This window comes from Carcharhinus amblyrhynchos, chromosome 29 (genome assembly GCF_965287045.1).
Source record: "Carcharhinus amblyrhynchos chromosome 29, sCarAmb.v2.hapA, whole genome shotgun sequence".
NCBI classification, from domain to species: Eukaryota; Metazoa; Chordata; class Chondrichthyes; order Carcharhiniformes; family Carcharhinidae; genus Carcharhinus; species Carcharhinus amblyrhynchos.
In genome coordinates this window covers 11,618,436-11,642,672 of record NC_137352.1, presented here as the reverse complement: position 1 = coordinate 11,642,672, position 24,237 = coordinate 11,618,436, and the positions used below count along the sequence as shown (strand labels likewise).

General features: G+C 45.9%; 1 protein-coding gene across 1 annotated transcript in view; it reads right to left on the bottom strand.

The window, feature by feature from the left end:
* Positions 1 to 2,486: 2,486 nt before the first annotated feature.
* sik2a (salt-inducible kinase 2a) overlaps positions 2,487 to 24,237 on the bottom strand; it is a 154,550-nt gene continuing 132,799 nt past the window's right edge. The window contains exons 9-15 of the mRNA XM_080214875.1: positions 23,228 to 23,389; positions 18,453 to 18,681; positions 16,324 to 16,608; positions 10,164 to 10,324; positions 8,756 to 8,869; positions 5,016 to 5,107; positions 2,487 to 3,700 (exon numbers count right to left, since the gene is read on the bottom strand). Coding sequence (XP_080071001.1) covers positions 3,124 to 3,700; positions 5,016 to 5,107; positions 8,756 to 8,869; positions 10,164 to 10,324; positions 16,324 to 16,608; positions 18,453 to 18,681; positions 23,228 to 23,389 — 1,620 coding nt within the window. The 3' untranslated portion in view covers positions 2,487 to 3,123. The remainder of the gene's footprint in view (positions 3,701 to 5,015; positions 5,108 to 8,755; positions 8,870 to 10,163; positions 10,325 to 16,323; positions 16,609 to 18,452; positions 18,682 to 23,227; positions 23,390 to 24,237) is intronic.

Sequence of the window (24,237 nt, the reverse complement as noted above, 5' to 3'; positions counted from 1 at the left end):
GGGCGGCATGGGTTCCATTCGCGGCTTGGGTCACTGTCTGTGTGGAGTTTGCATGTTCTCCCCACGTCTGCGTGGCTTTACTCTGGTTTCAGCTGCTCAAGTTCCACCCCCCCCCCTCCCCCAACCCCCCCAGTCCAATGATGTGTGGGTTAAGTTGATTGGCCATGCTAAATTGCCCCTTAGTGTCAGGGATGTGTAGATTAGAGGGCTTGGCGGGAATAAATAGGTAGGGTTACGGGGATGGGGCCTGGATGGGATTGTTGTTGGGGAAGACTCGATGGGCGAATGCCCTCCTTCTGCACTGAAGGGTTCCATGATTTTCAGACTCGCGATTTCTTTTCAAAGAATTGAAAATGAAAGAGGAAATACTAACTGAAGAACTTTGCTCACGTTCAATGAAAAATAATTTTCTTTTCTGTTGAATCTCTCTTTTGTCTGCTGACAGAGAGGGGTTGGGGAAGGGAAGCTGCCTTTTAGTTTGGCTTCAGCAGGTACAGACAGAGTGGAGGAAACGTTCTCCCTTTGAGGAGGGAGAACCTTGTCAATGGGCACCAGGCTCCCACTCAACTCTCCATAAATCAGCACTGATACAGGCCCCGGAAGAGTCACTGTCCTCTCCCTCCTCTGGTTGTCAAACGGTTCATCATAGCAGAGAGAGGACTAAAGGAGGACAGAAGAATACATTTTTTTTTTAAAATTAATGACGCCGCCATCCCCAAATCCCTTCCTCCCTCCCCCCAAACCCCCCACATGCCAAGTTACATCAGGGTATGAAATTGTGAAATGATGATTGTGTTGGGGTGAGGAGAGTGGGGAAAAAGGGGCAAAGGAAGACTAATACTTTGTACATTTCACCCCTTAAAGTGGACACAGTGGAGGCAGACAGCGGTCACTCACCCTGCCCGGGTATGACTGAAATGAGGATGGGGACGAGGGAAATAGAGCAACAGCAAAATGAGACAGGCAGCGAGAGCAGGATGGTGCCTTCTGATCGAGTGACAACATTTACAGGGGCGCTGATTGCGACGCGTCGCAATGGTCTGGCTTCCTGGTGAAATTGGAAACTTGGCAGACCAGACCTGGCATCGCCCCTGCTGCTTTTGCACATCACCTGACTCGCGCTGCGATGTCGCAAAGTACAATCGCAGCACATGCCACATTGGTTCGCACTGGAGGCACGCATGCCCCCCCATCCCCCGCTACTCTACTTGCCAAATCTTCTGCTCACTGAGGCATTTAACACAAGGTGTCTGGAAGAGCTGGGGGGGGGGGGGGGGGGTGTCCAGGAGGGGTAGGTGGAGAATGTTGAGGTACAATTTTCTACACGGCAATTTCAACATTGCTAACTCTTCACGGTGAAGTGCTGATCCAACACCACGGACTGGCAGCTCAGAGGGCCCACGGAGTCCAGAATTTCCCTTCCACGACCGCAAATCATAGGCCTGTCTAGTCTTGCCACCTAATCTATCCAGATCAGCGCTTCACCTTCAATCCCTGACTGTATAATATAGTCAACAAGGAAGGAAACAAAAAAGGTCAAATTATCCCGACAGTGCACAAGACATCCATCACGCTACATGAACGGTACAATCATCATTTCAAAGTATTTAATAAATATTGCTTTTTACTCTTTACATATAGATTGACTTAAAAAGGAACACAGAGCAAAACATTGGCCTGGGTTCCACATAGTGGAACCAGAAATAATTACTCTGAAGTGACTTTGGTTAATTTGCCAGTATAAACGGGGCATTGTATTTCCAAACTGTTTTCCAGAAATGTGTTTGTTTTTTTTTCTTAAATTAAAAGAAGCAAAAAGGCACAGCACTATCACGCTTCACACAACAGTTTTTGTCTCAAAAACCTATTTCTCGTATAACTTCTAAAACCCTAGGTAAAGTGTACAAAGCTTTTTAATAAACAACCAGCAACTCAGATCTGAAATTCAAAATTACATTGAGTTATTCCTTGAAAAGCAAACACTGAACGACTAACACGTTAACTCAGCACCCTCAGGAACCAGAGGGTGTCCACAGCTAAAGTGCCCCTGTAGGAGGCACTTTTAAAAAAATTATATTTTCTTCTGAATTTCCATATTATGTCCTTTCTAGTGCTAAATGTAACCTAGCAACATCCTCTGGCGTGAAATGTAAGTTTATTGTTTTCAAATCATCTGGAGGTTCACAGGGTCCAGGCTGTGGACTAAAATAAGTTCTTCTCCCTACCGGGAGAGGGAAGGGGGTGAACAGGAGGGGGAGGAAGAGAAAGAGGAAGGGCAACCGGAGGAGGAAGGGAGGGCAACAGGGAGGGGGAAACTGGGGGGAGAGGAACTGCTGGGGGTGGTAGGGGTGGTGGTGGGGAGTAGCTGGGAAAGGGCTGCTGAGGTGGGGGGCAAACTGGGGTGGAGGGGAAAACAGGAGGGGGGGGGGGGAGGCAACCAGGAGGGTGGGGGGGGGAAAGAAGGCAACCATGAAGTGGGGGGGGGAGCATGAGGGGCAGGAGCAGGGGGGGGGAATGGGGCAGCTTGAGGAGGAACGGGAGGGGCAGGAGGAGAATATCTCAACTGAGAGCATTACATTCCCCAGACAATTCAAGTCGATGGCATCAGCCAGGGTTTGTCGGAGGCGAGTGGGTGTCCAGTGGATTAGTGAGAACTTTTAATTTGGATAGCAATATCATTCTCGAGAATTCCCAAGCTCTTTAACTCCAACTTTTCTGTTGATATATTGCCGTGTGGTCAGAAACACTTGCACTCTATTCTGTCTCTGTCCCCTTCCTATTTAGTGTTACGTGCTTATTGTCTGGTCGGTGGGTTGGTACCTTCTTTAGGAAAGTGCGTTTGCTCCTGAAAGAGTTGCCTCCCTTGCCTCTTTCATTCTTCACAGCACCCATGCACAAGGGCCAACTGTACCACACCACAGCTACATCAACTAATGAGAACTAGTCCAAGCCAATTCTACACTGTTGATTTCTATTCTCTTCGCAATGCTTTAAGAAGGAAAGGTCATCAACTTTAGTGTTTTCTTGAATATACAGACTAAATTGACTTCCTTTTTTTCCCTCTTCTCTTCATCCCTTCTTTCTCGGTGAAATAACACTGAAAAAAAAATAAAGCGACTGAAGTCAGTTCACGAGGACGTAGCCTCCGTGTTGGGTATCAACTGTCTCCATCATCTCACAGTCAAAAAGCCCCGGTAGCTCAGGGATGGTTATGTTCTTGTAGGTCGTTGGTGAGTCAGAAGCAGCATTGCATGCCTGGCTTTCGGACAAAGCCAAGGCAACCTGTGGGGTTTGGTTGAGAGTATATGGGCAGTGTTCGGGGTAGCTGGGCTCTGGAGGTGTGGCTCCGACTAGGTCGCAAGGCTGGTAAGGATACTGCAGGATTTGTTGTTGCTGCTCGAGGTGAACGTGGGGCTGAAGTGGAGGTTGTGCTGGCTGCTGAACGGGTGACATTTGTTGCAGGGATAGCTGAAGCTTGTAGTGCTGGCTGAGGAATGGGTCGCACTGCATCTGTTCCGAGGGCTCCACAACTGGGCTTAGTGCTTGGGCCATGCTGAATTGCTGCTGCTGCTGTGCTTGGGAGTGAGGTATGGGCAGTTGTTGGGTTTGCTGTGGGTAGGAACCTTCTGCAATGTGCATCTGGTTAAAATAAGCCTGGAGTTGCGATTGCTTGTGGAGGATCAGACGTTTCTGTTGTAACCTGAAATGGGAAATCAGAGGTTTAGAACCAAGCTACAGTTCATGAGGCAATCAAGGCAAGGTGGAAAGAACCTTGCTGCCAGAGAGTACATTCTGCACATTAGGTGGTTTTCACTGCTTTCCAAATAGGATGATCAAAGGAAACATTTGATTTATCCTTTCATTGTATGTGGGCATTGCTGGCATGGCCAGCATTTATTGCGCAGTAAGAAGTCTCACAACACCAGGTTAAAGTCCAACAGGTTTATTTGGTAGCACAAGCTTTCAGAGAGTCACTCATGCTTCACTCATCTGAAGAAGGAGCGACAATCCAAAAGCTTGTGCTACCAAATAAACCTGTTGGACTTTAACCTAGTACTGTGAGACTTCTTACTGCGCTTATCCCAGTCCAACGCCGGCAGCTCCATATCTCAGCATTTATTGACTATCCCTTTGGCGCAGCACAGTGGTTAGCACCACTGCCTCACAGCACCAAGGACCCTGGTTTGATTCCCAGCTTGGGTCACTGGATGTGTGGAGTCTGCATGTTCTCCCTGTGACTGCATGGGTTTCCTCCCACAGTAGGAAAGACATGCTCGTTAGGTGGATTAGTCGTGCCAAATTCTCCCTCAGTGTACCCAAACAGGCACCAGAGTGTGGCGACTTCGGAATTTTCACAGTAACTTCACTGCAATGTTAATGTAAACCTACTCGTGAAACTAATAAATAAACTTTATATTGTCCTTGAGCAGAGTGGTTTGCTAGGTCATTACAGAGGGCAGTTAAGAGTCAACCACATTGCTGTGGATATAGAATCAGATGTAGGCCAGATGGGGTGAGGATGAAAGAGTTCCTCCCCTAAAGGGCATTAGGGCGACACGGTGACACAGTGGTTAGCACTGCTGCCTCACAACGCCAGGGACCCGGGTTCAATTATGGCCTTAGTTCCCTGTGTCTGCGTGGGTTTCCTCCAGTTTCCTTACACAGTCCAAAGATGTGCAGTTAAGTGGACTGGTCATTGTAAAAAAAAAATTGCTCCTTGGTGTCCTGAAGATGTGCAGTGAACTAGATGAGTTTTTACAACAATTGATGACAGTTTCTCTGTCCAACAGATAAACTTTCAATTCTAGATTTATTAACTGAATTTACATTTAACCAGCTGCCATGATGAGATTGTAACCCACGTCCCCAGTTCATTAGCCTGGATCCAGGACCTCTGCATCATCAATCCGGTGACATTACCATCGTGTCATCATCTACTGCTCGGCGTTTGGGGCTAAGAGTATGAAATGTTGACATGGGATGTTCTATTGAATTGTGAAGTTTAGGAAGTTTACCTGTGTTCCTGTAGTTGCTGCTCCAGACTCCTGGGTGTTTCCTTGCAATACATTGGACAGCTATTTTGTGCTTTATTCAATAAGCTTGCGTTCTGTAAAAGGTATAGGATGGAATTAGATGACAACAAGGATTTGCATTTATACTGCACCATTAACATAGCAAGATCAGCATATGAATATCAGAATTGGGAGCAGGAGTGGGCACTTCAGCCCTCAGCCTACTCCACCATTTAATATGACCACAGCTGATCTTATCCTGGTCTCAACTCCACTTTCGTACCTGCTCCCCATTGCCTTTAATCCCGCTTTTCATCAGATACGTAACTACCTGTTTCTTGAATCTGTTGATTAATTCTGCCTCTGGGACAGTGAGTTCCACAGACTATCCGAGAGAAGTAGTTTCTCCACATCTCAGTTCTGAGCCTACCTCCTCTCGCTCTGTATCTATGACCTCTTGTTCAAGGCTGTCCCACATCTGCTCAACACCCAGCTTATCAATCCCCTTGAACATTTTATATACCTCGATCAGATCCCCCTCATTCAATTCCAGCAAGTACAAGCCCAAGCTATCCAACCACTCCTTGTACTGCAGCCCTTTCATCCCTGCAATCAATCTGGTGAACCTCTTTGGAACAGCCTGCAGTGCCACCACATTCTTTCTCGAGTAAGGAGAGAGAGACCACCCTCCCACCCCCCGCACTCCAAAAAGAAATGGAGCATTATGGAACAAAATTTAACACCAAGCTCCACAAAGAGATATTAAGTCAAGTGGAAGTATGTTTTGAATATTGTCTTAAAGAGGGAGTGAGAAGTAAAGATTTAGGAGCCTTGAGCCTAGATAACTGAAGAAACGGCTGCCAATATTGGGGTGGGGAAAGGGGAGGGGGCAATGGGAAAGGGAATTGCACCAGAGGCCAAAATTGGAGGAGTGCAGGAACCTGCAGAGTTATAGGGCTGGAGGGAGCAAAGCCATGGAAAGATTTGAGGATGTGAATTTTAAATGACATCATTAGAAACATATACAAGGAAATCATTATTCAAATGAAGGAATATTACGCTGAGACCCCACTGATCTGATTGTGTGTGTGTGTGTGTGTGTGTGTGTGTCTTTTAAAAGGTCCAACTCACAAGAGGCCTTTTGGGCGATTTAGGAACAGATGCTACATTTCCACATCAGTGCCCCAGAATCACTGAGATGTCAGTGGAACCACTGAAGGGAGAATGCACCCTGTGATGAATTAAACCATTCAAAGAAAATTGAATATGCAGGTCCTTTTTAAAATACTCAAGTATACACGGATTGTTGTGATCTTAACATTCTGATTAACAAGAGGCAGATTTCATTTTTTTCGATTTGAGCATTTCACCTTGTGCAAGTCCCCTGTCTCTCCTGCAGAGCCCTGCACATTTTTCCTTTTCAGATAATGATCCAAGTGTCTACTGAAAGCCTCAATTGACCATGCCTCCACCAAGCTCTCGAGTGCCGCATTCCAAATCTAACCACTCGTTGAATAAAGATATTTCCTCATGTCGTCATCATTTTTTTTGCCAATCGACTTAGATCTGCGCCCTCCTTTCTCGATCTTTCCCCCAAGATCTCAGGTTTCCTCTCCATCTACTTTGGCCCTTGGGCCTGTCACTGCAGGGTTAAAAACGCAACCTCAGGCCTGACAGTTCTAGCCTATCCAGGCTCCGATCCTCTCTTACCCACCCACTCTCACCCCCCTCCCCCAAAACGACTCAAACCCCACTGTGCCCACAGTTCCCTCTCACTTCCTGTTTTGTCTCAGTCCGACAGGCACCGAGCAAGCTCAGAGCACAACCTAGTTTTGTGCTGGTGCCCGAGTTCATGTACTCATTGACAGGGGGCTTTCTCACGTGTGGGGAATTCTGGGATAATGGTCTGCCATAGAGACCAATTAGTGAACTTGAAGATTAATAACAGAAAATGCTGGAAATATTTAACAGGTCTGGCAGCATCCTTTTCCTTCTACATTAGTTTATAATGTTCCTTTTTATCTGTAAATTAGTTACAAAACTTTACATTCAGGCCCATAGCCCAAACAACACTATAGTATTCTGAGTCACTCAATCTGGGTTTGGCAATACCTCAAAATCAAATAACTCCAATGCTTCTGTCAACACGCACAGTGAACTGCAGCCCTACACTTGTGTTCTCAGCAAATTCAGAGAAACACGCTCAGTAGATGCTCCTCTGATGGGTTTTTGGTGAGTACAATTTGTCTCTATTGCTCAGTTGTGAGATTGGGCAGTGGGCAGCAGTGGTTAACACTGCTACCTCAGGGCACTATGGGCACAGGTCTGATTCCAGCCTTGGGTGACTACATGGAGTTTGCACGTTCTCATGTGTGCATGGGTTCCTCCGGTTTCCTTCCACAGTCTAAAAATGTGCAAGTTAGGTGGATTGGCCACGCTAAATTTCCCCCTAATGTCCCAGGATGTGCAGGTTAGGTGGACTAGCCAGGCTAAATTGCCCCTTAGTGTCCGAAGATGTACAGGTTAGATGGATTGGCCATGGTAAAATGCAAAGGGTTACAGATAGGGGGGAGAGGAAGGTCAGGTAGGATGCTCCTTCATAGGGTCGGTGCAGACTCGATGGTCCGAATAGGCTTTAGGGAGCCTATAGGCGGTGGGGTGTTTTTCAGGTGGATGAATGCCAGGAGAGACAGTTCACTTTCAATTTGACAGTGAACTTCTGATTGTGGTTTGATTTTTAATCTTCAATGTACAGGGAACTATTATGATGATGGTATCAAGAGCTGACATCTGTGTTCTTACTGAATACAACCTTTCAGTCCCAAGACTCTTTCCCAACAACCAGATCTGGAGAGATGAATGCCATCAAAGTTTTGAGAATAAAAGAGATTTGAAAGTTAAGCAGGTTTAGTATTGCTCAATGGCTGATAAGTTACCGCTGTCCCAGGCCCTGACATACTGAATTGCAATACTGGAAACAAAGGAACTCAAATTTAAGAATTCTCAATTGTTATTGCAGTGATTTAAAAGACTCCAGTCTCTTTTCTGTGAATCTTGTAAATGTTAGATTGACCTCTGTATCCCCTAGGTATTCATTCAGTGTTTTGTTTTTAAAACATTAATCGTATTGAACTCTGCAGGGCCAATCCTAACCAAGCAATTGCTGGACGGATGGCACAGCGGTTAGCACTGCTGCCTCAGCGCCAGGGACCTAGGTTCAATTCCGGCTTCGGGTGGCTGTGTGGAGTTTGCTCATTCTCCTAGGGTCTATGTTGGTTTCCTCTCAAAGTCCAAAGATGTTTGGGTTAGGTGGATTGGCCATGCTAAATTGCCCCTTAGTGTCAAGGGGATTAGCAGGGTGAGGACGTGAGGTTACAGGGATATGGCATGGGTGGGATTGCTGTCGGTGCAGGCTCGATGGACCTGCTAATCCTCCTGACACTAAGGGGCAATTTAGCATGGCCAATCCACTTAACTCACATATCTGTGGACTGTGGGAGGAAACCGGAGCACCCAGAAGAAACCTACGCAGACACGGGGAGAGCATGCAAACTCCAGACAGACAGACAGTGACCCAAAGCCGGGAATTGAACCTGATCCCTGGTGCTGAAAGGCGATGGTGCTAACCACCGCGCCGCCCTTCGTTTATGAACTAACACACCTGGAATTTTCTACTAGGTTTTCTTTGTTTTTAACAAAATGTGCTGCCTTGCAATTAAAATCCTCGAGATAAAATGCCATACCGGTAATCGGTGTTGTAAGTAGTGCGTTTCGAGGCTCTGGCGTCGTGACAGCATGTGTGGATGGACTCCATTAGGGTATAATGCTACATTTTCTTGATGACGAGAAGCTTCATCCTACAGTAAAAGGCATGGTAGTGATTTTTTTTTGCAAAATCTGGTTAATGGTGCAGTATTCAATTTGCAATTACAGCTTACGTGGATCAACTAAATTCAATTATTTCGGGGAGATTATCTGGCCTCCCAGCTGCGTATTTCCCGCTGGTGGTGTGGTTTGCTAGTGGTGGGATTATCTGGTCTTGCCGCTGTCAATGGGAATTCCTGCTGATGTCTCACCCCACGCCGGCAGGAAACCCGCGGGCGAGTGTGCGCTGCCAGCGTGACCAGAGAATCCCGCCGGCATGAACAGACGGAGAATTCCAGCCTTAATACTTTAACACTTAAAACTTACTGGAAGAGGTACCTGTAAGAAAATTATCTCAGTCTATGCTGCAGAAGAGATAATGGATGCTGAGTCTATGAGAGGGGATCAAAAGTGTACTTGGAGGACATGGGTGTGGACAGGACTTTTAATGGCTGGGAGGGAGGTAGAGATTCAGAGCAGAACTCTGGCCAAAAGACAAGATAGGTGATAGGGGTGGGACAAAAATGTGAAGGGAGTCAAACAGATTCTCCATCAGTACGAATGTAAAAAACAATCCAGTGGATTGTTGAGAGAGAGAGAATGGGGTGAAGTATCCAGTGCAGGAGGTTATCACATCCCCAGGCTCACTTGCTGGAAGGCTGTGTAGAGAAACTAATAATTGTACCACATGCGAGGACAACGAAGGGAAGTGCTTCTATACCCCAAGCTTTGAAGAGATGCCTGCACAACCAAGAACAGGCAATGGCATGGGAACATTGCAGAGCAATGGGACTAGAACCACTTCTCAATTAGGTTTGTTCCTGTTCGAGATCCACATCCAACATTTAATTAATTAATTAATTATCTAACTGCTATAACACATCAGAAAAGGGGATAGAACCGTTTCCTACCCACTGGGTAGAACTTTACTGCTGCACCCCTCCTCCCCCACCCTGTGGCGTGTTTTGTGGAGGTGGATCTTCCGGTTCTGCTGTTGTCAGTAGGGTTTCCTGTTGTTCTCACCTCTATTGCACGGAACCCATGATATGGTGGTGGTGGTGGTGGTGGGTGGGGGGGAGAAGAGAGAGAGAGAGAAGGATTGGAGCCGGGGGGGGGGGGTAGTGTGGCTTTATGTGGGACAAAAAGGTCCCACCAGCAGGGACGGCCAGCAATTCCCACCCACTGTTCCTCAGTCATTATTAGGCCAATTGAAAATGGATAGAGTTTATATAGGCACAAGTCCTCTAATAATGTCCCTGAACAACAAACTTTGGTAGGGAAGTTTACCTGGTGATGGTTGGTGAGAAGACCTTGTAAATGTGTTGCCGGTAACGTATCAGGATCTTCATCTGAGCCCAACTGTTCGTACAACATCTGTACCTTGTTGAGTTCTAGAATCCCTTTGGTTCTGGCTAGATTCTGAAGATGCTGGCGGAAGGCCACAATACCTAGTTGAAGAAACGGGAGTCAATTGGTGTCCTCGACACAAGTGGGAACATAGAAACTTATAACACAACAGAAGGCCATTCAGCCCACCACACCAGTGCTGGCTCTTGGAGAGAGCAAGCACGCTTATTCCCCAATTCTGCACTTTGCTCATAATCCCGCGGGTTTCTCACCCACCAGTACCTGCCTGACTGCCTTTTAAATTATTTACAGACCAACTTCCACCACCTACTCATGTGGTGTGTTCCAGATCCTACAACTATCTGGTTGGGAGGGGGGTTGACAATAAGATGTAGAAGGTACAATGGACATTCTCATCAAATTCAACTGACGCTGCTATTTAATAAGAAATCACTTATCGTGGACTCAATTCAGAATGTTTTGCTTTTGTTTTGTGAGCAAGTGTGCTGTGCTGCAGCTGTGCTCCTGTCGGCCACTTCGTCATGGAGTGGGAGGATGCTAAAATAGTTTACGCTCTTAGACTAAGGCTTCAGCCCAGAACCTTATGACAAAGACGGAAGTGTGACCAGCTGAACCAAACCTTACACTCTCCAACAATGGGAAAAACAAAGATTAAAGCAAAATACTGCTGATGCTAGAATCTGAAACAAAAGATGCTGGAAAATCTCAGTCTGGATGATCCAAGGGCTGATGACCCCTTGACTCAAAACGTTGGCTCAGTTTTCTCTCCACAGATGCTGTCAGACTAGCTGAGATTTTCCAGCATTTTCTGTTCTTTGTTGCGTGGGAAAATATAAAGCCTTCTAACAAAAATGAGGGACAATAAATTTGTCAGTAAGAATGTGTTTTTAATCTTACCCATTTGTTCCTGTTAAAAGCTCAAGCTACTGAGCCACAGTCTCCACTTGCATGCAAGCTTTCTGTTTTCAACACTTCCTTTACTGCAATCTTGCAAACTGCACTTGTCTAAAGCAACAGGCTAGACAACAACGTTGGTTCGCGGTCAGAAGATTAAGGTTTGAAATGCACTCCTGGCTTGATCACACACAAGCCACACTGACGCTCCACTGCAACATGTATTGGGGCAGCACAGTGGTTAGCACTGCTGCCTCACACTGCCAGGGACTCAGGTTCAATTCCGACCTTAGGTCACTTCTGTTCAAAGTCTGCACATTCTCCTTGTGGGTTTCCTCAGGGTGCTCTGGTTTCCCCCCACAGTCTAAAGATGTGCATGTTAGGTTGATTGGCCATGCTAAGTTGCCCCTTAGTGTCAGAGGGATTAGCGGGGTAAATGTGTGGGGTTATGGGAATAGGGCCTGGGTGGGATTGTAGTCGGTACAGACTCGATGGGGCGAACGTCCTCCTCCTGCACTGTAGGGATTCTATGTGTTGATGGAGGCAATTAAAACGATTACCTTTTCCGATGTTTTGGTGGGTGTGAAAGATTCTGTGCCACCGTTCAAAGGGGGACTGAATGTCCTCCTGGCAACATACGTCACCCAGCCAACACCACTAGTATAAAATGGATGTTCTTGTGTGAAAAAAGCCGTGCCATTTGTTTTCACAACACTGTTTAAAGTGATTCGCCATACAGCGTGTTTAACAAAGGCTGTAGTGATAATATGCCAAATAAGCTATGCACAGTCAGGCAAGAGTTGGCGTTATTTAGGAATTGAAATCAAATCTGTATCGAAGTGGGCAGCAAAGAGGAGGAAATGCCCAACATTTCATCTCACCACAAACCACAAATTGGAGTTTACTCACAGTTTCAACACAGTAGATATAGAGAAGATGTTTCCACTTGTGAAACAAGAACCAAGGGTTATAAGTATGAGATCGTTGTTAATAAATCCAGTAGGGAATACAGGAGAATATTCTTTTTAAACCCCGAATGGTTAGAAAAAAGTTTATTAGTCACAAGAAAGGCTTACATTAACACTGCAATGAAGTTACTGTGACATTCCCCTAGTTGTTCCCGTGTTCGGGTCAATGTACCTAACTAGCATGTCTTTCAGAATGTAGGAGGAAACCGGAGCACCCGGAGGAAACCCATGCAGACATGGGCAGAATGTGCAAACTCCACACAGGCAAGTGACTCAAGCCAGGAATCGAACTAAGGTCCGTGGCGCTGTGAGGCAGCAGCGCTGACCACTGTCCCACTGTGCCGGCCACAGTGAAATTAATGAGCAATAGCGAGCTGAATAGCACAGACAAATTGAAAGGGAGGCCAGAGAAACCCATGGAAGCCAAAGGAAATGGGGAGGATTGTGGTGATGGGATGAGAAGAAGAAAGGGGGAAGGAAGTTTACGTGCTGCATAAACATTGACAAGAACTCACTGGGAAGAACGGCCTGTTATTTTGCTTTGTAACATTATAATACAATACAGACCTGGTCTGCTGGAGACTAGAGTTCAGACCTCTGAATTCTGGGGTAATATTCAGTGGACTGCTTCCACTCAATGGGAATGGAAGGGCAATAATCCTCCCGCCCCGTTCCAGTAGTCCAGGTCACCTGCCACATAAGCAAGTCTTTGATACAGAAACATCAGTGTATGACCCAGTGGATGTAAAAAGCCGTGGAAAGAACTGGCTGCCTCATGCAGAGATGATGATAATGGTGTGTATTTTGCCATTCTAATGACAGTGAAACTGTCAGCGTTCTCGTTTACTGCCTTGTGAAATTGATAGCAACCTCTGGCGTCCATACATGCATAATTAAACACGGAAATCCAGAAGTTGCTGTCGGTGACTCCTTGCTTCTCTATGGGGTGAGATTCTTGGAGATGGAAGGCAATTAGAAATTACTGATCTGATGGGGCGGCAAGGTGGCGCAGTGGTTAGCACTGCTGCCTCACGGCGTCAGAGATCTGGGTTTGATTCCCAGCCTGGGTCACTGCCTGAGTGGAGCCTGCACGTTCTCCCCGTGTTTGCACGTGTTTCCTCTGAGTGCTCCAGTTTCCTCCTCCCATCTGAAAGGCACGCTGGTTAGATACATTGGTCATGTTAAATTCTCCCTCAGTGTGCCCGAACAGGCGCCGGAGTGTGGCGGCTAAGGGATATTCACAGTAACTTCATTGTTGTGTTAACGTAAGCCTACTTGTGACACCAGTGAATAAACTTCCAACTTTATGTGCGCTTATTACACTCTTAACTCATTATTTAAAACACCAACAATGTTAAGGCTTATTGTATGAAAGTGTAACTAAGTTTTTAATGGCATACCAAGTCACAATCACTGCTGAACAATTATTTTTAAAATTTGTCCATGATATTTCAATTTGTGACTTGGTTCCACATATATACTTTCCTTCGTAAAATTTCAATAAAATGAGAATGATGAAACCTGGTTTGTTTTCTGTGAGAATTCTTCATTGTGACTGGCTGCTTAGCCTGTTTGATGACATCTCGGTGACCGGATGCCTAGAGATCTTTGGTAGCTGAAATTAATATAGGGAAAGGGGAAACCCATGCCACAGAGATTGCTAGATTGTTGAGGGCAGTTTCTGCAAGGTCAGTTTCGTCTCTGACAGCAAGATCGGGGCCAACGTAATAGAATCTGTATGAAAGAAATAACATAACTGCCCCGACAAGCTATCACTGTTTCCAAGCCAAAGATATAATCACATGCAAATTCTGTTAACTGGGCTGACAGCACCCATGACTAGAGCTATCGTCACAGAAACAGAAATGAGGAATCATAGATATTTAAGGACGAAAGGAGGTCAATGGTGGCTCGAGTTCGTACCAGCTCAACACTTTCTGTTCTGGAGGTGCCCCTTGATAGAATAATACAACACACAAGGAGACCTGTCCATGCTATGCTAAATTTTAGAAAAAGCTATCTTAAACCAGGCTCCCATCCACTGACAAGGTCTACACTTCCCGCTGCCTCGGCAAAGCAGCCAGCACAATTAAGGACCCCATGCACTCCGGGCATGCTCTCTTCCACCTTCTTCAGTCGGGAAAAAGATACAAAAAAGTCAGAGGTCACATACCAACCAACTCAAGAACAGCTTTTTCCCTGCTGCCGTCAGACTTTTGAATGAACCTACCTTGCATTAAGTTGATCTTTCTCTACACCCCAGCTATGACTGTAACACTACACTCTCTCATTTCCTTCTCTATGAATGGTATGCTTTGTCCGTATAGCACACAAGAAATAACAATTTTCACTGTATGTTAATACATGTGACAATAATAAATCAAATCAAATTTTAGTGCCCTTTCATATTTTAACTCAAGTGTTAATTGAGCAGTTAGCACACCTCATGTCACAGTAGGAAAGAAGTTAAGCTGAAGGAAATCGCAGGAATGTGGCAAGCTTGCACTTGGGGAAAAGTGACAAAATGTCTCGTGGGCTGCATTCAGAACCCTGTTGAGTTGTATGAACCTCCCGGGTGGCAGATGGTCCACCTCTGCTGTAGAAATACATATTCCTGAAAAGTATTGCTCCAACTTTTAAGTTAAGGATTCACCAACCAGTGCAAACAACTTCTCACGATCTACAGTCTCAAACCCTTTCCCAATTCCCAAAAGAGACTCCGGCTGAATCTTCCCTGCTCCACAGTGAATGTGCTGAGCTTTTCTGTGTCTAATTTTTTTGTTCTTTTTATTATCCCACCCACGGAGTGCTTTTCTCATAGTCATTTAAGAGGCCGTCCCAGCCTGCACAGTACTCCAACCCTAATATATCTGGCACAGATTCAGCATTTCTTTCCTGTTTCTGTATGGGATCAAGTTGGGAAGGAGCTTCCAAACTGGAAGTTCCATAGGGAAATATGCTTGATAAAGACAACTACCTTGAGAGGAGCAACAGCTGGATACTAAATGAAATGCGGATGCTAAAATGGACATATGGAGTGACACAAAGGGGCAAGGTCAGGAATCAGCACAGGGGGGGGGGTCAGTGAAGGTTATGGGAGCATTGAAGAAAGCAGCCCAGGAGAGACTGAAGTGGTTTGGTCATCTGTTGTGTGGTGGAGTGAGTGATGGATTTGGGGCTACCAGGAAGGGAAAGAAGATGGCCCAATTCCAGATGGACAGATACGATAGCGAGAGACATGAATGCAGTGGGACTGGAAGAGGAATGGGTGACAGACGAGACGAGATGGAGAAGGGTGATCGACTGGTATTGTGGTGACCCAGGTGAAATGGGAGAAGGTGACATATGAAGACGTTGATGGGAGCTACCTGCAGATGGTCTAGGTGATGAGGACTGCGTACCAAGAGTGCAGACAATTGATGCTGAGCGATACTTTACGCTAAGCTCCGACCATAAGGCAAGAGGACTTGGGTGTAAACTGGTCAGTCCAGGACGAAGTCCAGGCACTTCATCAAACCTGGAATGTTTTTTTTTAGGAAAGAAGTGGAAGCAAAAGCTCTGGAATGATTTGGGTGGCAGTTAAATGCAGTTTCTACATCAGGAGGATAAGCCAGATGCACAGCTTGCATCTTTACCAGTGCTGTTATGTAGCAGTCTCCCACATACTACAACTGAGTAAGATGTGGTGGGCAGAACTCAACCACGTGAAGAGCTGCGACCAGAGGTGGGCAAATCCACAATTTCCTGACATTGGTCAGGGTGCCGACATGCTCCCACCTCTGGATACCCCTTATGGTTTTTTTTAAGCCCTGTCTGCATCCAGTGCCTTTTAAAAGAGGTTTCTGTTCCACAAAGGCACACTGGCAGCAAAAGGGCAGTTTTCATTGCAGAAACTCTACATCTCTGATGGTGTGGATGCCACTCTCTACACGTTGGGAGGGCTTCTGACTGGAGCGCACCTTGGCCCATAATTTGACATGCCGCCAAAAAAAAAATAAAATCGCGTTGGGCATTCGAAGCTGATGCAGGATCGGAACCCAGAACCTCTCCCCACTTTGGGAATCTCGAACCCAGAACAAAAATCCAGCCCAATAGGTCAGCCTTTCACCACAGTTATTGTGCAAGGGAGCTCCACACTGCTGTGGTGTAGCTATATATTACCGGCAGCACTCACATACGCAAATGCAGAAGATAATGGATGGATGGTAGGTAGCCACCTTGTGTTAAAGACGTATCAGAAGCTCTGCGACCTTCCCGGAAGCTGACTGGTGACCGGTTGTGCACTTCGCGTTTCTGGGATGTCAGTGCCTCCATCGCAGGGTTTGGTGGCCTGATGCCAATCAGTGGCGGGGTCATCCGTGTCACAGGTTGGTTGACGAGAACGATCTCCTTCAGGGGCGGTGTTTCCTCTAGGATATTGAGCTCACTATGAACCAATCCCATGTCGTATTCTGAATCAACGCTCCCCAAGGATGGATTGTTCCCAACAGTAAACAGTTTCCCTGTAATGAGGGAAAAATACAGTGGTTAGGATAAGAGAGAGCCATCATCAGATCAATTAAATCTAATCTGTATTGCAGCCTCAAACCCTGCTGACTCAGCCCAAGAGTTATTGTAAATTTATAATGAATGAATAACAGAACAAACTTTCTCAGGAGGTTAAGGAAATTTGGCATGTCCACCATGACGCTCGCCAATTTTTACATCACCATAGAAAGCATCCTTTCCAGATGTATTACAGCTGGTATTGCTCCTGCTCTGACCAGGACTGAAACTACAAAGGATTGTAAACGTAGCCCAGTCCATCAGACAAACCAGCCTCCCAACTACTGACTTTGTCCACACTCCCTGCTGCCCTGGAAAAGTAGCCAGCATAATCAAGGACCCGCCGCACCCTGGACATACTCTGTTCCACCTTCTTCCAACAGCAAAAAGATACAAAAGTCTGAGATCATGTACCAACCGACTCAAGAACAACTTCTTCCCTGCTGCCAACAGACTTGTGAATGGACCTGCCTTATATTAAATTGATCTTTCTCTACACCCAATGTAATGGTTGTAATACTACAGTCTCTCCTTTCCTTCTCCCCTATGCAGAACAAAGAACTGTACAGTACAGGAACATGCCCTTTGGTCCACCAAGCCTGCACCGATCACATTGTCCTATCTAGACCAATAGCCTGTATCACTCTATTCCCTGCCTGTTCATGTGTCTGTCCAGACAAGTCTTAAATGTCACTAACATGTCTGCCTCAACCACTTCACTTGAAAGTGCATTCTAGGTCCCCACTACCTTCTGTGTAAAAACTTCCCCTGCACATCTCCACTAAACCATTCCCCGCTTATCTTGAATTTATGCCCCCTTGTATTTGTCATTTCTGCCCTGGGAAAAAGCTTCCAACTGTTCATCTAATCTATGCCCCTCATAATTTCATAAACTTCTTTCAGGTTGCCCCTCAGCCTCCGTCTTTCCAGGGAGAACAATCCCAGTTTATTCAATCTCTCCTCATAGCTAATACCCTCCACACCGGGCAACACCCTGGTAAACCTTCAAAGCTTCCACATCCTGGTAAACCCTCCAAAGCTTCCACATCCTTCTGGCAGTGTGGTGATCAGGATTGGACACAGTGTTCCAAACATTTTATACAACTACACCATAACTTGCCAACTTTTATACTTGATACCCCACCCGATGAAGGCAAGCATGCCAAATGCTTTCTTCAATACTTTTTCCATCTGTGCTGCCACTTTTAAGGATCTTTGGACCTGTACTCCCAGATCTCTCTGTATGTCTATGCTCCTAATGGTTCTGCCATTTATTTTATAGCTCCCACCTGAAATGGATCCACCAAAATGCATCACCTCGCATTTGTCCGGATTGAATTCCATCTGCCATTTCTCTGCCCAATTTTCCAGTTTATCTATATCCTGTTGTATTCTGCATCACTATTCACAACTCTGCCAATTTCAGTATCATCCACAAACTTGCTAATCAGACCAGCTCCGTTTTCTTCCAAGTCATTTACATACATTACAAACAGCACAAGTCCCTGCGACACACCACTAATTACAGAAAAACACCCTTCCATCGCTACCCTTTAAGGCCAAGCCAGTTCTGAGTCCATCTAGCCAGTGCACCCATGCAATTTAACTTTTTGCACCAGCCTGCTATGAGAGACCCTGTCCTGCTAACATTTACTCTGCAAACTGGTAATTATAAAATGGACAAAACTCCCGAGGGCTAAGGCCAATCTTGGGAACTGTTCCTCAGGCAGAGTGAACTCCTTGAGCAGAGGATGGGATGAAATGAGAAGTAAATACCATAAGCCCTTCCTGCCCGTCCTACCTGTGTTTGGCATCACCACTGGTTGGTTGGTTACTTCAGCAAGGGTGTGCCTCCTCTGGCCGCAACGCATGGCCTGAAACGATGCGTACACCTGGGCAGGATCCTCCTCGGAATCATCCTCAGTCTCTATCCCCTCATCGATGGAGGTCTCCATCATATTGCTAGGAGATGGTGGGCATCCCTTCCTCGCTATCACAGGAGGCAAAGGATCCAGGAGACAACCATTTACCTGTGAAATTAGGTCAAAGGGTTAGTTATCGTAAACAACATCTTCCGACAGTCCTTGGATAGTCTGCTGTTTGAATGAATAATCATGGGTTAATGACGCCTTTGGAAGATTGGAAAATCATTGCCAAACAAACATGTCAACGATTCCCTCCGCCGCTTTTCCCAGCTAGGAGTTCCACCCTTAACTATACACCTTTCAGTTTTAAACAACCGTGGATATATTATAAAAGCAAAGTACTGCAGATGCTGGAAATCTGAAATAGAAACAGAAAATGCTGGAAAAACTCAACAGGCGTGACAGCATCTGTGGAGCAAGAATCAGAGTTAATCTTCTGAGTGTTTTTCAGGGCTCCAATGAAGGGTCATAAGGCCTCAATGTTAACTCGGTTTCTCCCTCCACAGGTGCTGCCATATTGAGTTTTTCCAGCATTTTCTGCTTTATATGTGGCATATATTTTGTTTGGGATTCGTACGGGCCACGAATCACAGCATGCAGAGCACAGAGTCAGACAATATGTCCCAGCCATTCCTTGCATTGTTTAAGCTGCACACAATTTTCCTCCTCATTTAAATCTGTCAGTACATCTTTTCCAACCTTTCTCCCTCATCTGTTTATCTACCTTCCTTTTGACTGTTTATATCATTGGACATTCTCCGATACGTATCCACAAATATGAACACATTTAGAAAACGAGCCTGCGGTTGCAATAGAATCCCTACAGTGCAGAAAGAAGCCATTTGGCTCAGTGAGTCTGCATTGACCACAATCCCACCCAGGCCCTATTCCTGTAACCCCATTTACCCTGCTAATCCCCTGACACTAGGGTCAATTTAGCATGGCCAATCAAACTAGACTGACTAGGATTGTGGGGGGAAACCGGGGCACCCGGAGAAAACCCACGCAGACACGGGGATAATGTGCAAACTCCACACAGGCAGTGAGCCGAGGCTGGAATTGAACCCGGGTCCCTGGCGCTGTGAGGCTGCAGTGCTAACCACTCTGCCACCCACTTATTAAGCATAGCTTATTCAACATTGGAGGAAAAGAGTAGGAACCAAAAATGGGTGCAGAAGTCAAGAATGAGTCATTTAAAAATTCTGAATCTCTGCAGACGTAGCCCTCTGACATTTTCACAGAACTGGGAAACATCCTGCCACTTCTGTGTTCAGTCAAAAGATTCTAGAAATACCATAGGCACTTCCTCCATCCTGCTCTCTCAGTTTATCAGTGAATGCCTTGTCTGAGTCACTACCTCCCAGGAAACAGCTTCATCTTCACCATTTATGATCTTGTGCAGACTCCTGTGCTCTCTGACATGTGCTTTCTCTCTCTCTCTCTCTCTCCATCCCATTCCCTGCGCGGACGTCCTCACATTTTTGGTACAATGAAATTTGAAATCACTGCTGTCAGTTCATCTCTAACGCTGGTCAAAATGGACTCCTTTTCTGAAGTGCGCATTCCCCACGCAAAAGACTCCTGAAATCACCGAATCACTACAGTGCAGAAGGAGGCCATTCGGCCCATCGAGCCTGCAGTCAGAGCATCTCACACGGGCCCATTCCCTTAATCCCACACATTTACACCACTAATCTCCCTAACCTACAGATCTCGAGATAGTAAGGGGCAATTTAGCTTGCCCAATCCTGCACATCTTTGGGAATTTTATTGTTGTCAGAAATTTGTGGCGGGGGGAGAGGGGGGTGACATGCAAAGGTCCATTGACCTCGGGCAGGATTTTCAGGTTTTGGGGGGAGATTGTCTGGAAAATTCCAGCCCTTGACTCTATTCCGTTAATTGGGCTTAAGTGCAAGGAAGCAAGCAGATCAGAGGTAATGTTACAACACTGCAGTAACCATTCTCTAACCTGCTCTCGCTTCCAACATCACTCAACACCAGATGCATAGAATTTATCCTATCATCTGCATCCCTTGCAGAATGGGAAAAAATCTGTATGGGGTGGGGGGGGGGGGGGGGGGAGACATACATTCCCAAATTAAACTTTTTTTTAACCTAAGTGTGACCTATTTGCAAGTTAATTCACTTGGTAAAGTGCCGCACCAGCTGTATAAATTTGGAGAACACTACACAGTTTTAAACTCTGTTCTTCACGAAACTTTGCTTGTTGGACAGGCCTGCTCTACATCACTTGGCAACACAGGAAGAATCTAAATTAAACGCCAAGGTCCATTGTTAGCAACACATGCACTGATCCTGCAGCTCCTACATTTGTCATCATCAAATTAAGTCTATAAATGTCAAAAGTATGTGCCAACATTGGGTTTTAAAAGAGTTAATAGGTTTAAAATGACGGGTGCGTCCTGCTGTGGAAAGCGGCTTGTTCCTTCATTCATTACTCACAGGATCAGAGAAACGGCAGCACAGGAGGGGGTTATTTAGCCCAACTACTGGTGCAGACTCTTCAACTGGAGCCATTCCCTCTAAACATCTCTCAGTATTAGCTCTACTCATCAGCATCTCATTAGGAGAATATACAGATCGGGCTTACTTTGGCAGGAGAGCAAGTATAATAATGGATACAAAAGGAAGCATGATTAATTCCCGACAATGCCACAATTGTGCCGCACTCAAACATGTACACAGGGAACTGAATCCTGTAATTAAGATTCAAATACAGGCAGGGTGCTGACCTTACCATTCCCCCAACGCCCACACCCAGCACTTGAGTGAATTCCCAGTGGAAATGATCACACACGGTTGGGAATTTCTCTGCTGCAAGGGTTGTAGCAGAGACATTAAGTGTGAAAAACTACCTCAAACCTTCATATTCCAGTGTTTCGACACATTGTCGAGTCACGTCTGTCTCCTCTGAGGCAATATTTAGCAGTACGGCTTTTAAAAAGTTACAGCTAATTTTATCCGCACCGTTCGGAGTTGACTTGAGGGCTATGAAAGGCAGCCACTCAGCTACCTGAGCTAATAATGCCCTCGGATACGGAATCTCAACTTCAGGGTTCTTTTAAGTCAGTGAAGGGCTATGATTAGGTTGAATGGGTTTCCTTCCTGCCTGCCTGTTGAAATCTACTTTGTGTTCAGACACTGAATACGGAGGTGATAATTGCAGAGACTGCCTTCGGAAGTATCTACGAGGGGAATTTAGCATTCACTGGAACGACACAAAAACGAGAGGGGGGAGTGGGGGAGGAGGATAAAAGCATCAACAATTAGTGGCTGCATTTGTTGAGGTTATCTGTCGGATACAGGAATGCCAAACCACATGTTCCTGCATTTAAAAAAAACACACTCAGTGCAAGGTGATGCATCCTGCTCGCAAGAAGGCGTCTCACTACTTAAATTAAAAGGTTTAAAAGAGAGACTTGCATTAATTTAGTGCTTTTTACTACCACCGGCTGTCTTGATATAGCTAATTAATTTTTAAAGTGTAGTCACTGCTGTAATGTAGGAAAGCTGGCAGCTAATAAATGCAGAGCAAGCTCCCACAAACAGCAGCAACATGGTAATGACGGAATAAAGTAAAGTTTATTTATTAGTGTCACAAGTAGGCTTACATTAACACTGCAACAAAGTTACTGTGAAAATCTCCTCGTCGCCACACTCCTGCACCTGTTCGCATACACTGAGGGAGAATTTAGCATGGCCAATGCACCTAACCAGCACATCTTTCGGACTATGGGAGGAAACCAGAGCACCCGGAGGAAGCCCACGCAGACATGGGGAGAACGTGCAGACTCTGCACAGACAGTGATCCAAGCTAGGAATCGAAACCGGGACGCTGGTGCTGTGAGGCAGCAGTGTTAACCACTGTGTCACCCCTATCTATTCTGGTGATGTTAATTGAGAAACAAATATTGACCAGGCCCCCTGGATAACTCGCTTGTCGGGCGGGATCTGTTATACCCACCCAAGCAGACAGATGGGGCCTAAACATACAATATCCTGTCCAGCAGCACAGCACACTTTCAGTATTGCACTGGACTTCAGCCATGATTTTGGTGCTCAGACTCAGAAGTCAGGGGCCTAAACCCTGAACTTTGTGATTCAGAGACAAGGAGAAATGTATTCACTCAGATGGTGGTGAAATTCTCTACTACAAAAGGTTGTGGAGGCCAAGTCACTGAATATACTTCAGAGTGGTACGGTGGCAGAGTGGTTGGCATTGCTGCCTCACAGCGCCAGGCACCCGGGTTCGATTCTGACCTTGGATGATTGTGTGGAGCTTGCATGTTCTCCCCGTGTCTGCGTGCGTTTCCTCCTGGTGCTCCGGTTTCCTCTTGCACTCCAAAGACGTGCAGGTTAGATTGACTGGCCATGTTAAATTGCCTCTGAGGGGGATTAGCAAGATCTGGGTGGCACTGTTGTCAGTGCAGGCTCAATGGGCCAAATGGCCTCCTTCTGCACTACAGTGATTCTATGATATTTAAGAAGGAAACAGATAGATTTCTAGACACTAAGGACATAAAGGGAGTGGGAGTATGAAGTTGCAAGAGAGGATTAGCCATGCTCATATTGAATAGCCCCCTTTCCCCAGCACCCATCGCCACATGTTAAAGCCAACTCGGTAACAAACCTTGGGAGTGTTGACATCTTCCTCCATGAAACCCAATTCTGGTTGACAACCGGTTTGCAAGAAGGAGAACGTGTCCACAGAGGTGGGCTGCGGCAGGATGGAGGACCTCAGCAGCCTGACATTTGGTGACAGGAGACTCACCTGGGGCACTGCAGGATTTGCCTGAGAAAACAATTAGGGTGTTAACATTTCTTTTGAAATATGATGCAAAGTTTTTGACCTTTCATATTTCTTTCCCTCGCTTGGATCCACTGATCTTTATTCCTCCACCTCCCCTTCAGGGCACTGTAAAGAAATAAATAAGCACTGTCCTGGAACAGGTGTCTTACTCAGACACCTATTTTTCAATGCATGTTCAAGACAGCAAATGTCAGCAAGCTATTCAACCATAATAAGGGTATCATTTTAAATAATAATCCTGTGTTGTGCTTTCATGACCTCCAGACATCTCAAAGTGCCGTATGATCACCGAAATACTCTTCAACTGTTGTCGTAGTTGCAATATAAGAATTGCGACAGGCCATTTGTGCATAGCAAGCTCCCACAAACAACAACCCGACAATAACCAGGTAACCCATTTTTGTAATGTTGATTGAAGGTTAAAGATTGGCCAGGGCACCAGGGAGAACTCCCCCAGTCTTCAAAATAATTCCATGGGATCTTCTACTTCCACCTGAGCAGACAGGTGGGGCCTCGGTTTAACGGAGGAAGGGGGGAGGGGTGAAGAAAAAGAATTAGGATATTGAATTTGATGATCAACCACGACCAAAATGAATGGCGGAGCACGCTTGAAGGGCCAAATGACCTACAAGCGCTTCTAGTTTCTATGTCTCCTCCAAAAGGTGGCACCACCAATAGTGCAGCACTCCCTCAGTGCTGGCCTTGGATTTTCAACTTTTGAACCTGGAGCCTCGGAGGCAATATGTGACTGACTGAGTTACAACTCTCAGGATCGGGATGAAGGTCATCAGTGTCTATGGAGAGAAACAGAGTTAACATTTTGGGTTAAT